The following is a 16,978-nucleotide window of genomic DNA, read 5'->3' as shown; positions in this document are numbered from 1 at the left end:
TACTGGTAATCCACTTCACTCACCTGACTAACTGAATTCAGTGTGTTTACAGCTCATACAGACTGGGTACTTTACCACTAGGGGGCTAGCTGGGTCACTATAGCACTGATTGTTGTTTACCTGTGCCTGTTGTGTTCAGACCATGTCCATTGGCATTTGGGTCCAGCAAAGTTAGAATTTTCACTTTTAGTTGACCATTGGTTGATTACAGCTTGAGTGGGAAATTTTAAAGAAACCTAATATTATTAGTAGTATATATTGTTTTAGATTTATCACACAAAATCTCTAATATGTAGATTCTTTGGGCAGGGACTGACCATATCTCAAGGCAGTTATTTCCAGTGCATGTATATCTTTTAAATGTAGATTTATTTGCATAGTGTTGCATAGTGTGCTCCTGGTAGCAGTGACATAGCATTTAGTTCATTTTGGGTGAGTGGTTCAAAATTCTGGACCAAATTGATGAAATGTACTACATTGGAACAGAAGTATTGCGTGGGTTCTTTCTAATTCCGCCCACCCCCCAAATGTACCTGGCTTTTCATATTGGGGTTGGGGGGGGGGGGTTCAAGCACAAACCCCCACTGTCTGCATCTCTGCCAGGTTACACTGGTGCCACTTACACACTTCAATCACACTTTAATTGGCAGCAGTGAAATCCTGCTATGTAACTGAAAGCTTTTCCTGCTTTCTTGAACAATTACTTGGGCACCAAATATTTGCCTAAATCTTAACAGTGAGTCAGATCTCGTCCTCGCACCTGAAAGGCTGCTGACTTGTTAACTTGAAGCCATTAGTTGCCTGATGCACCGTTTGTGCCAGTGGGAAGCTGACAGGGCGTTTGATTATTTCCTTCATTTTATCCGCATGTCGAGCATGCAGTACCTCAGGGAGCCGCCTACAAACGTAGCTTACGCTCTTACTTCTACCATGAACCCAGTGAAAAACAGAGTGCATGGAGGTGTACTAACCTAAGGCCTTCACTGGTACATGAGCTTACAAAGAAGTTTTGAAAACAGCTGAAATCAATGACGCGGAGGCTCTGCTAGCTACAGTGGAAGACACAAGGTCCTGCTAGTGAGCCCGGAGGTCCATGCATGCCTTAATAATTGCTGTCCTGACTTCAAAACCTCTTATGTGGCTTGGAAACGAACGAAAACATCAGCATCGTTATAATGCATAGTAACCTGTAAAATGCATTGGGAGGAACGTCAGAGATTTATTCTTCGGTTGACTTCCATGACTCGTCCTGCACACGTTTGAAGTGGGTACGTTAAGTGCAGTGTGTGGCACTGCTCGGTAGTTTGTGGACGGTAACGAGAATGCGCTGATGAGTAACGGCAGTGCCACAGAGGCAGTGTAGCAGAGGGAGCGGAGACTCACCGCTCGGGGAAAGCGCAGACCTCAGCGCAGTGTGGCGTGGTCTTTCCTCTTTCTCTCAGGGGTCAGTGAATCATCCTGCAGACGAGCACGGAATAATGGAATAAAGAACAAGCGGGGTGTAGTAGTAATGTGGTAGAAATGGTGGTGCAGCTACCGCCCACTGCTCTGGTTTTTGAACTTTCTCCAGCAGAAGGGGAAAGCGCTCTAATGAGGGAATTGTGAACCGAGAGAGATCGGACTGGCTCATGATTTTATCCAGCCTTGGCTCTGTTTCAACAAGTACGGGGCAAAATCTCGCTTCACTTTTTGTCATCAAGTACAAAATTATATTTTTGTCAGTTTTCTCACTTTCAATGTGCTAAACTGTATTTGCGATTTATTTAGTATGTCATTCTATATTTACCCTGGAAGTCACTCTGCATTCTGGTTAAATCAGTAGGCTAAATAAACTGTATAAATAATCTAAACATCTTTCAACTGGTATGGTTATTCTGGTCTGTCTATTTTAACATTCTAATAAGCAGCGAATTTGAATTAATTGTTATTTAAATTTGAATGTTAAACTATGTTTAAAATGTTTTTTTTTTGAACACAGTGTTCACCCACAGCTTCAAAAAAATTTTTTTTTCTTTTTAGGACCAATAGAGTAATACCCAGCTATTTCTATCTTAAAATAATGTGAACGGAGTCGTGTCGTAACCTGGAGTGTTTGGGGACATAATGTGGTGAAATTGGTTTCATTCCATTTTATTTACTTGGCATTCACCACAGAGCAAGGAAAGCACACAGAGTTCTGAGAAAGCCTAAAATCTGAGAGTCATTGTGACTTGATTTGTGTGTGTCAAGCAATGGCAGGCTAGTCCACTTTAAAAAGGCTTGATTAATCTTTATGTCACAGTTATTCAGTTTTAACTCAACTTACAAAGATTTAAGTGTTTGTCAGAAACATGTGGAAAAGGTTTGAAGTATCCTTATGTATTTTATAAATTTACAATGTAGTATTTAATATATACAGAAGATGTTGAAAATCAACGTATTCTGTCTTCAGATACTGTAAAATGAAGATGTAAAAATACTGTTAAACCAATCATTTTTCTTTCATGTTCAATATCATGGAGTCATATAAACAGAACAACGTAAAGTAAGAATTGGCGTGTTCATGCCCTGTTCTCTCCAGTCCTCCTTGATCCACAGTCAGTGGCAGATTTTTGTGTTCATTCTTTTCCAGAACAGCCTCACAAAAACCGTACCTGAAACCAGCATTTATCACACTGTCCACTGTCAACGCCTATCGAAATGGAATATCTTTGCGGTAGAAGGGGAACAATAGATTCAGGCATCTAGGGGGACACCTCCTCCTGTGCCTAGCTCCTGCTCCCCTCTTGTCAGTGGACTCCCCCCATGTCCAGGCAAGAGCTGGACGGCATGGTATAGGCTGTGGATAATGTTCTCTTCATGTGAGACTGGGGAAAGGGCGTTGCCCCCCCCCCCTCCCCCTCCCAGACAGAACATTGTGGGCTCCTTGGAGCCGGGCCCCTCTCGTGCTCTGCTCGTGGAGAGAGGACCTCTTCCTCTTCCCTAATTGTCCTCCAGGGAGGCGTTTCGGCTGAGGTTCTAAACTTTCTCTTGGCCTTTGTTCCCCCGGCCAAAGAGCGGGGCGATCTGAGCTGCAGGAAGGTGTACGGTGGCGCTTTCCGCTCTTCTGGAAACGAACACTGATATCATCCTTACCTTGAGCAGAGGGGATATGAAAAGAGTCATACTGCATCACTAATTTCATTCACATTTATTGTCCCTGAATTGTAAGATACCCCCTCAGACACATCAAACAGGGGGAAGTATCTGAGTGGCGAAGGAATGCGTGTAATCTTACCCGGGGCTACTGGAACAGGATTAATTTAATGTAGTCTCGGATGTCTGACTCCAAAATAATGTTTTAATCTTTCCTCTGCGCTAACAGTTATATAGAATTTCCTCTAGGAGTGCGGCTCTATATGGATCCCTCTCTATCTGTCTGTCTATCTTGGTAGATGGGAACATGCCTCTCGCGTGTGTAGCCTGCAAACATACAACTGTGTATCTTGTGACAGCACTAGTGTATCGGTGAGTGACTCCGGGGTGCAGATATCTGTGTGTATGCAAGGACCTTAAAACCGCTAGCTGTGCAGTGGTAAGAGTCAAAGAGGAATGCTAGGTTAAAGTGAATGCGATTTATTGTACAGTGTGTTAAATAATAGCAATATTCAATGTGCACTGCAAAATGTGAGTGGTGACATGGCTATATGTGAATGTCGCGCGGGAGCTTGTACTGATGAGTCTCCTCAATCCATTCCACTTTTCCCCCTATATACCCAGGTATCACAATGAAACACCAGTTCATCAATGGTCCTGCTTGCGTTATCTGTAAGCCTATCAGACCATGTTAACCTTTGGAGCACAGCTGGGTGCTGACACGTAGGTAACTGGCATTACCCACTGTTCACTTTTGAATGGTGTTCCAAGGTCTTTAGACAGCGCCCACTTTACCACACCGTTAAAGACGCCAAATTGTTCCCCATGATGTCAGCTTTCCAACAACACCTGACATGATTACACTGTATTTTGGAAACCTTACATTGGAAAGGTTTACATTATGCTGATCCAGTAGAACGTTTTGCAGCTGCCATAGCTCCGTCTCTTTATCACGCCCCGTTTGAGTCCCTGTCAGCACTAAACACGGCCTGTTTTCCTTTGGGGGATCCGATAAAAGGTCACACGTCTGTAAACCACCCTACAGAATAATTGCGTTTGGCATAATGTGGTGTGACAAAGTGCTTGGGCTCGGTAAAGTTTGTTGAGGTAGATTTGAGTGTTTCCAAGTTATGTGAAGCCGGGTGGTCGTTTCAGTTCATTCAGGGGGAACTGAGATTGAGTGCACTTTCTGTGAATGTCTAGTAAACAAATGGGAAAATCAGAGGGATTTAGGACGCAATGGTTTTCTAAAGGGTTTATCAGCAAGTGAAGGAGGGGGTTTTACATGGGACAGGAAGCACTGTGCGTCCACAAACACGACTGTTCTCCCTTTCCTTGATCACCCCAATTTATTCTGTTTCCAGGTGTTCATGTGATAGATGGACACCCAGGATGGGGGGTATGGTTTATTTATTTCTTTCCATCTGGCTGAATACATTTTTTTTGCACTATGCCAGCAGCCAGGCTAATAAGTGTATACTGGGCTAATGGGGGAATCAGAATTCTGTACCTTCAGCGGAAGGCATCCTAATCTCTCCAGAGTTATACAGCACGCACATCCTATAAAAAGGGCCGCTCGCAATGGGAAAGAAATAGGATGAGCGTGATTTCATTTTGTGATGCTCCCTTGCACCCGTGGCTGCATTTCATCTTATTTGTTTGCTCGGGCCTTTATGAGAAGCGAATTGTTTTACAGGCGGAAGGATTATTGAGGGAAGAGTAACGGTAATGGAAGTGTGGAAGTATGGATTGTTTTGCACTCAGGTTCACAGCAGTGGGCGGTGAAGCAATCCGATTGGCCAGAATGGAATCAAAGTCCGAAGACATAAAAAAAGGATTTTTAATATGTTCTTTAAACAATGGTGCAATGCAAGCGAGAGTGTCCTGAGTACAGAAATGTAATGGCTATTGAAATGTCAGCCCAGCTACAGAGATATGGATGGTGATTATGTGTTTACTGATAAAAATACACTTAAAACGCCCCCCCCATTGTTACAGATCTGGTAACACTGTGTCAATGCAAAAGTGGATCTATGCGGAGACCCAAGGCCAAATGTAAAAATGAATCCTTCTCAGATTCTGTCACTGCTTTGTGTACAAGTTGTACAAACTTCTGTACAGTGTGTTCCTGTTGACATATTGCTTTTGGAGTAGTGATTGATTCCTGAATAATTTAATGAAGAATTGCTCTCATGCATTGTATGAACATAGCTTATTTTACTTATTTTATTTTAAGTAATTTTGTACATTAAAAAAATTAAGGTGTTTCAGTCTTGCTTTTGTTTTATATTTGTGAAACACAGAGAGTGCACAACTTTAAGTGTGGTTGCTGTAATATGAAGTTTCAATTATTTGTGTGACGGTCAGACATGGAGTTTATTGTCAACAATGTTACCATGGTGCATTCTGTGCTCTTGACTGTCACACGAAGTGGCTGTTGTTTTCAGTTTTAGTCTATTTGGTTCTGTTTCCATGACGTCAGAGTAATGGATGTGGTTATTTGGTTATCAGAGATTGAGTGCCCCCGGCGCTGCGTGTCTCTAGGGCCCTCTCAAATTCATCATTCTCCCCCTCTGAATCTGTATGAGCTATTAAAAAAAACAGACAAAAAACGCTTTCAACTGATACTAATTTATACAAATTACACCACAGCAATTAAGTATATTAGCTTTTATCAGTATTATTCATATAATAAATTTGCATGTAAATATGGACAGAGGAGGTATGGTTTTGAAGTGAGGCAATATTTAAAGAAACTAGTGCGTGAGAGATTAGCGTTTGCAACTATGCACAGCATTACGTTTTCCAAATGTCTAGATATGGAACAGCTAAATGTTACGAATACCTGAAGCTTGCCAAGAGAAATATGTTGAAAAAAACTAAATACATTTGTCCTGAAAACTAAACAAGAGGGAGGAAAGCTTGCAGTTTAATATCTGCGTGCAGTCCTGTTTGACAAAAGAGAACTCTCATAGTTTATTGGGCAGTATAAAGAACATATCCTCATGTTTCCTATGTGTTCTGGAAGATACTTTTTGAAAAGGAATGTTTCTGTTCTCTGTAAGATGTATGGAAGACTTTCATTCTAAAACAGGACCTCTCTCTCTCTCCACACTCTCTCTCTCTCTCTCTCTCTCTCCACACTAAAACTGGTCTCTCTCTCTCTCTCTCTCTCTCTCTCTCTGTTTCCCGCAGATGGATAACATCCTGTACCCTCCCTCCATCCCCTTGCGAAAGTCCAGTAACCCAGAGGTATCATATGGCTCTGGACTCACCATGAAATTCAAGAGGCAGCTCAGCGAGGATGGGAAACACCTGAGGAGGGGGAGTCTGGGGGGTGCTCTTACAGGTAAACTGACACGTGTGTGCATGCATCAAGTCAAAACTACACACAAAGAAACCAGTGCAAGCACACACACACACACACACACACACACACACTCACTCACTCACTCACTCACAGAACACACAGCACAATCTTGACAACCAAAGGTATAAACCCATGAGTGTGTGCAGTCTCACACAGATTCATAGAGATGTCAATAAACACATTGATATTAACACTTCGATCAGAAACACAACACATAACAGAGCAAATTTTAAATGGCTGATTTTAAAAGCTGGATCAGTGCACTGTGGTCAGCATGAGAAGGATTGGCTGTTGAAACAGATGGGCGTGATGTGCTTTAGCCACGATAGCCGCGTCAGGTTTCGGTTTGGGGGGGGGCATGTAGGCCACGGCGGGGCAGGGTGGGGTCCCTCGCAGCACGTGAGAAGGTGCGTGGGGATTTCCTCAGCCCGACTCGGTGATGGACGCCACCGCGGGAGGGGGAGGAGGAGGTTTCTCGCTCCGAAGGGAGGATCTGCATCCTGTTTTCACTCTCTATTCGCCGAGCGACAGGATATCGCCCACTGGGGCGGGCGTGCCGATGTCACTGAGCGGCCTGTGCAGAGAGGAGAGGGAGTGCTGACAGGGCACCTCAGTGAGCTTGAGTAAAAAATGTCAGTATGAGTACAAATATCAGTATGAGCTTAAGTACAAATATCAATACGAGTTTGAGTATAAATGAGTGTAAATGTGAGTTTGAGTATAAATATGAGTATGAGTTTGAGTAATAGGGGCTGGAGTAGAACAGGAGGCGGGCGCTATTGCACCACAGAACCGTCTTTAGGGAAGAATATTTATGGGCATATGAAATGTTTGAATTGGGATATGAAAGATACCAGTTACAGCACACCTTCTTATGTGTTTTTTAATACCCTTTGTTCATGGCTGTTGGAACTGTGTATAAGCTACTGATCACTCACAAGTATTATAATTATGAAGAGCACGTTTGATCTATTGACAAATGTGTCATTGCTATTTTTATAGCATAGTCAAGGCAGGTTTTCTGTTTGTGCAAAATCAAACAATATATGTCTGAGCAGATTTATTTAGAATGGTAGGGATCACTGTAATTTGGAGTCCATGCCCCACAAGGCAGTTTGGTCATTACTTAGGCCTCTGCTTTGCTCCATGAATACATGTGCGAAGACTACTCTTCTCCATTGCGCTAATGGCTCATTTACACATTCTGTCTTCATTGAACGTTCGGTTTCTATACATGGAAACAAATGAAGACGATCACCCATTTCATCAAACAGCTGTGCCCCGTCTTTAATGTATTTTCCAACCTTCTTTATGCGTCATTTGCGTGTTGCGGTCCGCATACGGACGTAGATCGGTGACGCGCTCGCGCTTCTCGTGCGGTGTATTGACGTTGGGCCATTGAATAGCGCTTTTTGAAGTGAGGCTCGTCCTGTTGCCGCGGGAGACGCGAGGGACTCTCGTGCACGTTGAAAGCGGGCCGCGGTCCGGGACAGGTTTCGCCTCAAAAGCCGCGGGGCCCGTCTAGTGTCTGCTTGTTATGTAGAGTGGAGCAAAGAACAGAGGACGCTCTCACAGGTACGATGACGTAGAGGCAATACATCCGTGCATCTTCCTCAGATGAAACGGCAGCCTGCAACAATGGATGCGAACGCCGCTGTCTTATCTACCGAGCAGCTGCGCAGGGAGACATTTCATATGCGTCTCATCTCTGTAGCTTTTCCATTATATTACACAATAATATACCATCTAATATAATGTATCATTGCCGCTCTTAATTAAATATATCATTGTCGCTCTTAATTACCTTAATTACGCTCTTAATAGACCTTATTCCAGTTAACTGACTTGCATGTTGCTGGCAGTTTTTCATTGCTCGAAGCGCAGAGTTCTGAAACGTTTTTCTCACCACAGTTGTTTTATTGGGTTGAGAAGATCTGGGCTATGGTTTAGATCAGACCCACAAAAAAAAAAAAAAAAAAAATGGAAAAACGTTACCTAATGAACTGCAACACGCTAATCGCAAGAAAACACGGGACAGCGGCTGGTGAGAGATGGAGCCCGTAATCGGCTCCGTTTTTCATTTTGAGGATTTAGTTTCCTCTGACCCGGTGGCGATGATTATGGATTTTCTGACCACTCAGAAATCCGTGGCAGCAAGCTATATCATTTTGCCAAGTATCCGTTTAGGCCAAGGTGGAGGATTTATATATATATATATATATATAAATATATATATATTTTCATTGTTCATATTGAGAACCCTATTTCTGTTGCTACTGTGCTGAGGCAATGTGGATCTACAGGTGAATTGCCTTAGAGGGACGGTTCAATCAACAACATGACTCACGCTGAGCAGCCAGCCTCCCCGACTGCGCGGCGTATGAGGAAGAAACTGCCGCAGAGAGAGAGAGACAGCGAGGGGTGCAGATCACAGAACTGTGGTACAGATGGACGGCCCTCCTCTCACTGCCAAAATCAGTAACCCTCTTTGCTTGGCAGCAGGTCCGTGCGCCCTCTTGCCGGTGCTTCCTTAAACAGGAAGTAGAAATATTCACGGCATGTGGAAGCCCAGCTCCACCGCTGAAGAAGAATGGAGGTTTTCTAATCCATAGTTTGCTTTGCTGTCTTGCGCTAATTAATGTTCAGCAGCTGCCGCTTCGTATTTCTGTCCCCTGATTTTAGGGTGCACCGCGCTGTGTTTTTACCCGGCTAAGAATTCCCATTTACTTCTCCCGTCATGTCCCTCTCTCCATCTTTAATTGATTTGGTCACTGAAATCATGAAAGGGTTAGTCATTTTAATTCAGTGAGTATTAGAAACCTACATCGTCTGACACGCTCACACTGTGGAGCGATGGCTGTGCTTGGATCGCCACAAACTTGAAGATTTCCGAAGACGAAGACCCTCCTAGTGAGCTTGTTGCTCAGTAACACGTACAGTGCCGGTGTGGATTAAAATAGTCACTGCGTCACAGGTGTCACGCTAAGTAGATTGAGTGTGCCGTGACCTGGCACCATTCAATCTAATCCTCCCAGACAGTGGAAGTTCCATCTCCACAGTGATTTATTATTGTTGTTTTTTTTTTTTTTTCGGGTTGCCTGTGCTCTGACCCAGCCACCGTGCTCTCATCCTACAGGAAAGTATCTGCTGCCCTACGCCTCTTCCCAGCAGGCCTGGCAGCCGCCCCCGGAGGCCTCCAACCTGGTGCGCATGCGCTCGCAGACCCTCGGAAAGTCCGCCCCGTCCCTCACCGCCAGCCTGGTTAGTGCTCAACTCCGATGTTGTTTTTGTTTTGAATCTTTTTTTGGGAGTATTGGGGTGCCATTAATAACTAGGCTGCGCGTTGCTATTTGCATCAACTTACCAGCATCGCTCTGTTTTGAAAGCAGCACAGTGAAAATATTACCTTATTTTTGTTTTGTTGAATTTAAGGGCCAAGCTCTAGAAATAAATGAAGCGCCTTCACAAAGATTTATGCTTTTAGTGCAATATAGTAAAGTACATTTTGAAAAGAGCTTTAAAACTGTAAACAATCATCTTGAAAATGTGTGGTTTTCATGGTACATGTGTGTGACATGCTTAAGTTCCAGCTTTTGATTGTGTCTTTCTGCAACATTAGTGTGGAAATAGAAAGCCATTGGCCAGTAACCTGCCAGTGTGTGGAATGACATCTTCCAAATATGAGTATATATGACACAGTATTCATGCGGGTCTATCACGATACCCCTTAAATTTCTTGCAAGGACCATCACGTGATGTCACTTCAAGTTTTGCACAGCCTCATCTCTTGTGTACACTGTCACACTCGCACAGTGACACCCACTGGCCAGAAATGTACTGTACAGAAAAATAAATAAAAGTATGAGATCTACAGTTAAACTGTTGAAACCTTAGAAAAGGCATGCCCAAACTTCTCAGCTTAGTGGTACCGAGCAAAGTCTCAGCATTGGCCCATGAGCCAAAATATCTAAATTCTCAGATGCAAAGGTAAGTATGTAATTGAGCAGCATTATGCATGTTTTAGTGGATGTACAATGTGTACCATTACAGCTTGGACATGCATAGGCAGTTATGTATATGTGAACTTCAGACAGTACTTATTACTGGTGCATTAGGATTGCATTGGTACATAAATACCTTTTTTAAAATATGTTATTTATTTAAAAAAAAATATTTTAAATAAGTACCCCAATAGGGGTTCCTTAATATCTGATTAAATCTTTTTTTCATTTTTTCCTAACTTTTAAAAATAATTTATATTTTAATTACCCTTTCATGGGCCGAAACAAAGGCCTTGGTAGGCCAACTTTGGCCTGTGAACCAACGTTTGGGCCCTATTCACTGTAGAATGAGAGCATTACTGGTTTTGGATGGTGTTTTTCCTGCAGAAGGTAAGAGGAACTGTCCAGCATTGATTTGGGAGGAGAAATCCCTTCAGCTGTTCTAGGTGTGATGTGCTTTTACCTGTGGAGTAAATCTAGTTACTTGTTTGTACCCAATAAACCAAACCCTCATATACTCTGCATTTTACAGTAACTGCCGGAGTTTGTTTAATGGATTTATCATACTTGTGGTCCAAGGAGGGGTAATTTGATGTGTGCAGATTAACAGTTTATTCCATGATGTAACTCTTGGCAGATATGTTGAAGAAAGATTACAGGTAAGGGTGATTTGCAACCTTTAGCCTCTGTATGCAAAACAAAGGCGCCCTCTCCTGCTCACTGGCACCAGCAATGCTGTGCTACATCGCTCTCTGAAATTCCTATTAAAGACACCTTCGAGCGCATTCATTCTAATTTCACAAGGGGAGATAATGGAGTTTCATTTTGGTTTTCTGTCAGGTGTAATGGGGGTGTGCTCTTTGTTGCACGATGAAGCGTTTCAGACTGCGTCGTGGTTGTGAGTGAAATGTACCGTCCCTTTTTTTTTTTTTTTAGTTTTTTGGATGGATGACTAACCTCTTTCATAAATGGCTGCATGGTCTGATGAGCCCTCCCCATGCCGTATTAAACACACTTGGGTCGCTAACCATCATTAGCAACATGGCTGGGATTGAACAGACACGGCTTGTGACACGGGAAGCTCAGTGTACCGATGAGCTTTCAAACTCCCGGTCCGTGCGCACGGAATGAAATGTAAAAAGAGAGTGGAAAAGGAAGACAAAGTGGTCATATTATACTGTCCTGAAGTTAATTTAACACCACCTGGCATTTGAAATGCATTTATGTGCCGCAACCTTTTGTGTCATCCAAAGCTGCCCTGAATACTGTTTTATGACTGAAGAACTCTTCCTGTGGTACTTTGCTATTTGTGTCTGTTTGTAGATATAGTTAATTGGATTATATTAGTGAATTGTTATCTTGTGTTTGGCTTGTACAATATCCTGACAAGCCATTGATGGGGTAAAAATACACATCTTTCTGTTGCCCTGTATAATTTTACTTGCAGCTTTTTCAAGAATTTGCATTACAATAAAAAAATAAAAAAACATATAAAAAAAACAGGTTAAATTGTGTGACCCGTGTCAAAGCGAGCATGCTCAGTCTGGAAACAGTTTTGATCGTTTCGCGGTATTTCTGTCTTCCGCGTACGGTTCCTCCGCACAGTGGCAGCGGTTTAGAAGACGGAGCTTGAGGGAAGAGGGGGATGTTGTGACAGGTGTGACAGGCGCCATTGTTTCACCACGTTTAGAGGACGCAGGTGTGTACAGCCTTGGAAATGTGGATGAAAAAGAGTCTTTCGCAGCGATAGACGCTTAGCGGAGATAATGTAGTATCTGAGGTGCAGCATTGTACCCCGTCTGTGGGTTGTGACGGACGCCAGGGGAGACTGCGAAGGCAATTAAAGACAAGGTTGGCGTCACCCCACCGCAGCCGCCGCGACAACCACAATCTTGTCTTTAAGAGAAAGGAAATCATGCCGTCCGTGGCTCTTCTCGGCTAATTACAACGTCTTCATGGAACTCTGTGTTTGACTGACATCGCCAGTAAGCAGTGTGTCAGGTCTATTTTTAATTTTCTCCCCCAGGGGGGCTGGAAAATGCAAAAAAATAAAAACAAATTGAGTCTGTTCAGTGCTGTTTGGGAGCTCTGACAGGGCCAGATAGGGAAGTGTAATGAGAGTTCTGACATGCCATGAATCAAACGGGAGCAGCGACTGTCACTTTTTTTTTCTTCTTCTTCTTTTCCTCTGGCAACCAGCAAGGAGGCGGGGCTCAAATAGGGCTCCATGCCCTTGCTGTACGAGAGCAACTTTTACCCGTTATATTTATGAAATGCAGGGATCTGAACTCAGAACGGTCCCAGGGGTAATACTCCCTAGTTTAAAATCATCGCTTTCACAAGATGCCTTCAAAGGGGCAATTACAGAGATGGCTGTGGTATAGTGTTTAGTGTTCTGGCAGAAAAATCCCTTGAAATTCAGCGGATGGCCATTTCTTTCGGTAATGCAATCATTGATTTTCATAGATGGTTCCGTTTCATGTGGTTTGAAGGCAACAAGAGTACTGTGCGCAAATCTGGTTAGTGAAAAATTGATGCAGTGCTTGTATTTGTGTGAACTAAGTTTATTTATTTTTTTGGTTTAGGACAAAGGGTCGGGGGGATTGGAGGGAATTGTACAGTTTCTTGCAGATCCTGACTATTACACTAGAGGGCGTAAAAGATTTTTCAATAGAAAAAAAGCACAGTGCACACATGATTCATTGGGTCCTCCTGGCTATGTCGATGTGATCGATTAAATCTTATTTTTCTTCTGGCCTTAACATAGATGTTGTCTCTTTGTAGTCATCTGTCCTCATTGTCTAGTCTTAGATTCAATTAAAGAGCCCCTAAAGGACTATCAGCCTTAACTTGACTGACTGATATGGATCAAAAGCATTATACTGGCACTTCCCCTTGTAAACATGTCCCTGTTTCCCTGGGAACACAGTATGGACTGGTTGTGTAGCTGATTTGACAGTGAAGTTGTCCTGTGTGTTTGAGAATAGAGGTTGTTTGCCTTTTTAGAACAAATTTATGAACAATGTTTTGCATAATGGACAACCGTTAAAAACCTTAGTAAGTAAAAGTAAAAATACATACAATAGTTACACAACTAATGACACTACTCAACTCCATATTGCAAGTAAAGAGATTTTTCAAAAATTAATGAGTTATTTTTAACCAGTTTTTTTCTGTCATGGTATCAGGGTGTTCGCTGTGTTCACGTTGGCCAAATAAGTCATCTCTGATAAATTAATTTCCCTTTCTGTTTTTACTAATTTCTTGCATCTTCACTGTTGCGTTGATGCAGGCATGTTCTTTAATTGCACAATTTCATTCCTTCCTTGAGATGTCATTTTTTTTCCCCATCACAGAATTTTTTTTAAACAAATGCCTTCTGAATGCATCTTCATCAGCTGACGAGGGGATCATCGTCAGAATGAAGAAGGGAGCTTCTGATCTCTCTCTCTCTCTCTCTCTCTCTCTCTCTGTTTTGCATACTGTTTTGTGCGAGCGAACACGCTGTGCTGCCTGAGGGAAACGCCCCTGCAGGTGTCCTATCCACCGATGTAGCGCAGCCCCGAGTTTCACTCCTGGTTATCGGCCATTGTTTGCGCTCAGAATGGCTCACACCCGTCTCCACGCTCATGCCAAGCGTTCAGCCCCTCACCGTTTAAAGGGAGTGCTTGGTCTGCGGAAACGAAGCGTCCATAAATGGCGTAAACGCCCTTTGGTTAGCCGCCTCCCTGGGCATCTTGCATTCGTTTTTCTTTTGTAATTATTTTGTACAGCGAGAGGACCCCGATCCGTTTGTAATAAGTTGCACGGTGTACGCGTTCTTTTGATTGAAGGTTGACTTTGAAATCATCCTGTGGCCACGGCTCATTGAATAGACGCACCACGACGCGCGTGTTTTGGGGTTTCTGGCTCGGTGTAAATAAGTGAATCATTTTCAAAGGGCCTGCCCCGCTGCTGGAACTGCAGCCCCACGCTGTTTTCGGTGCAGTGCCGATTTTAAAATTCATTATTTCGCAAATTAGTAGTCTTTACAGAGGTTTTCTGGGCCTCGTCCCCCCCCCAGCCCAAATCGTGCTCTGAAATCCATAATGTCGAGCTCCTTTCCCCTGAGGTCGGGCTGGTGTCGATGAGAAGCCCCCCCTGCCCCCCCCCCCCCGATGCGGCGAGATCTCATTTGATTCCCCCCCTCGGATGGGGCCGACGGGAGCGGGGACCTCATGGAGGCTATCTGATTGAAATTAATGATCGGCGAGGCCGAGGGTCAATGAAGTACAAACACAAAGTCATTACGGCGGGCCCGGATTAGCCTGAAGAGAGCCCCTTTGTGTTTTCCTCGCGTCGTCCTTCCTCCTCCTCCTCCTCCTCCTCCCCTCGGCCTCCTCTTCCTCCCCGGGCGCTGTGCGGCGCCGTTTCCCAGCAGCCCGCGCTGCTGCGGCGGCGGGCGGCGTTTCATCTCTATCCGCCTGTCCCGCGCGCGGCCAGCTGTGAAGGGTTTCGGCGCTGACCGCAGCCGCCCGCGCCGCTGTGAGGGCACGCGGGCGGAATCGCTGATGCGCCCGCCCCCCCGCCCCGCTCCCCACCGCTCCCCCCTCGCAGAACCCCACAGAGTTTAATGTAACTCCGGAAAACAAGAGGAAAGATCCTCCTCACAGCACAGAGGCTGCTGAGCAAACAGGAACCCGTCACCGTTACCGCTACTGACCGTTACTGTTACCCGTCCGAGCAGCGGACCTTCTGCACCGAACCCGACTCGCGCAGGGCAGAGACTGAGCGGCTGTTCTCTGAACTCCGGGCCCTCAGAGTGTCTCCCCTCTCCGGGCCCTCGGTCCGTGATGCGCTGTGCGCGTTCGCGCGGTAAAGCCCATTTGCCTAAGATGAAAGGGAATATTCAGTATCCCAACACCTCTCTCCCGCTGCCTTGTGATGTCATTCACAGAAAGCGCTGCAGAGGGTGGGTGTGTGGAATTGCCAATATAGGAACCTCCCGAGATCTTTAAGGTCAATATGTATCCTGTGGTGGAATCAAAAATAGTGTTTCAAACAGAATGAAAAGAAAGTCGGCCACACATCTTTTATTCTTTTTTTTTTGTTTGTGAGATTTCGTTTGAGGGTCCTGGATTTGTTCATATTGACATTGTGAGGAGAACTGGGATGCTTCAAATAAAGAACTGAAGGAATTGATTTTGCTGTAATTGTGCTTTGGCAGGGGTGTCTTGCTTGGCCCCAGCTGGGGGAGCCTTACAGTCTGGCCACTTGCAAAGCTCTCGATTTAGCGCCTGTGAATGATGGATAATTTTACCTGTCGCTAAGACACTTCATCCATTTTTATAATTATGTCTGTCCATCCATCCATTAATATATCAATAATAAATATTTAATATTATTTTATTATTTTATATTTATTTAATTTAGTTTCTATTTAAAATAGGCTTCTAATATTACAAATATTTATTTAGTACTGCAAACAAAATGGTTGAAGATGCAAAAATATGTTAACTTACTTGAATTCAAAAGTAATTATCTGTATCTGTTTGGAAGTGGATTATACATTAAAATAAAATGATAAGGAAAAAAGTTACTAGGTTTTGCTTTTAAAATTACATAGATATATTTTAGGTGCCAGTGTCACTCATTGATTTGATATGGGCACAGTCTAGCCTGTAGTTCTGTACGAAGACAGTTGAGCTGCCCACCATAATTATCTCCTCGGTACAAGTTAGGAACGCAGCAGGGAATTCTGGAAAAAAATCTCTGTTCACTGGCACTGGGTGTAGAGTGCTCTTTCAGCAGGGAAGGGGCAAAGCACAAAGTGGGTAAAACAAGCAGGGTGCAAGCCTAGAACGAGAGTTGGAATGCATTTATCTGTTTGAGGAAGTGAAAGAATAAAAGGCCAGTTGGCAGCAGTGCACAGAAACATTACGGGACTTTTTTTTAAGGGTCAGTGAGCCAGTGCTACTGGGCGGGCTCGGAAGATGCTTGAGCAGCAGCTAAAGAAATGACCGGCTCGCTACATGAACGGACACGACGCCCTTTTGAACCCTGGTAGTTCCAGTCTTTTTTAAAAATTGTATATCACATAGTGAAATCCTGGCACATTCGATTTCTCCTGTCTGAGGGAAAATTGTCCCCATTTGCGACTTCTGGAATTGATCCAGGGTGCTTCCAAAAAAAATTGGGTCTTAATGTGAAAGCATCCTTACTGATTTTTTTTTCCCCCAAAAGACTTATACAACTATTATTCTGTTGTATTAAATAGTTACAGTTCTGTTACATTTGTGTTGAGTGTGTCTGTTAATCATAAATAATCTTCTATCTTTTGTATTAGAACTTATAAAATCTGCGACCAAGTATATTGTCAAGTAATGATTACTGTGCATGCACCCTGCAACCTCTGCTTCCATTAACTTCAGCTCGCTCTGGGGACCTTGCCAATTCTAACGCGTCAAAGGCGTTCAATAAGAGCACAACTCACTGCCATAGCAGACTGCCCTAT

General features: G+C 43.8%; 1 protein-coding gene across 7 annotated transcripts in view; it reads left to right on the top strand.

Moving 5' to 3' along the window:
- mast4 (microtubule associated serine/threonine kinase family member 4) overlaps positions 1–16,978 on the top strand; it is a 148,767-nt gene that overhangs the window by 29,422 nt on the left and 102,367 nt on the right. For all 7 annotated transcript variants that reach the window (XM_064308658.1, XM_064308657.1, XM_064308649.1 and 4 more), the window contains exons 2-3: positions 6,310–6,463; positions 9,621–9,745. In XM_064308658.1, coding sequence (XP_064164728.1) covers positions 6,310–6,463; positions 9,621–9,745 — 279 coding nt within the window. The remainder of the gene's footprint in view (positions 1–6,309; positions 6,464–9,620; positions 9,746–16,978) is intronic.

The sequence above is a fragment of the Anguilla rostrata genome, chromosome 14 (assembly GCF_018555375.3).
Source record: "Anguilla rostrata isolate EN2019 chromosome 14, ASM1855537v3, whole genome shotgun sequence".
In the NCBI taxonomy this organism is placed as follows: domain Eukaryota; kingdom Metazoa; phylum Chordata; class Actinopteri; order Anguilliformes; family Anguillidae; genus Anguilla; species Anguilla rostrata.
This window is presented reverse-complemented; position numbering and strand designations above follow the sequence as displayed.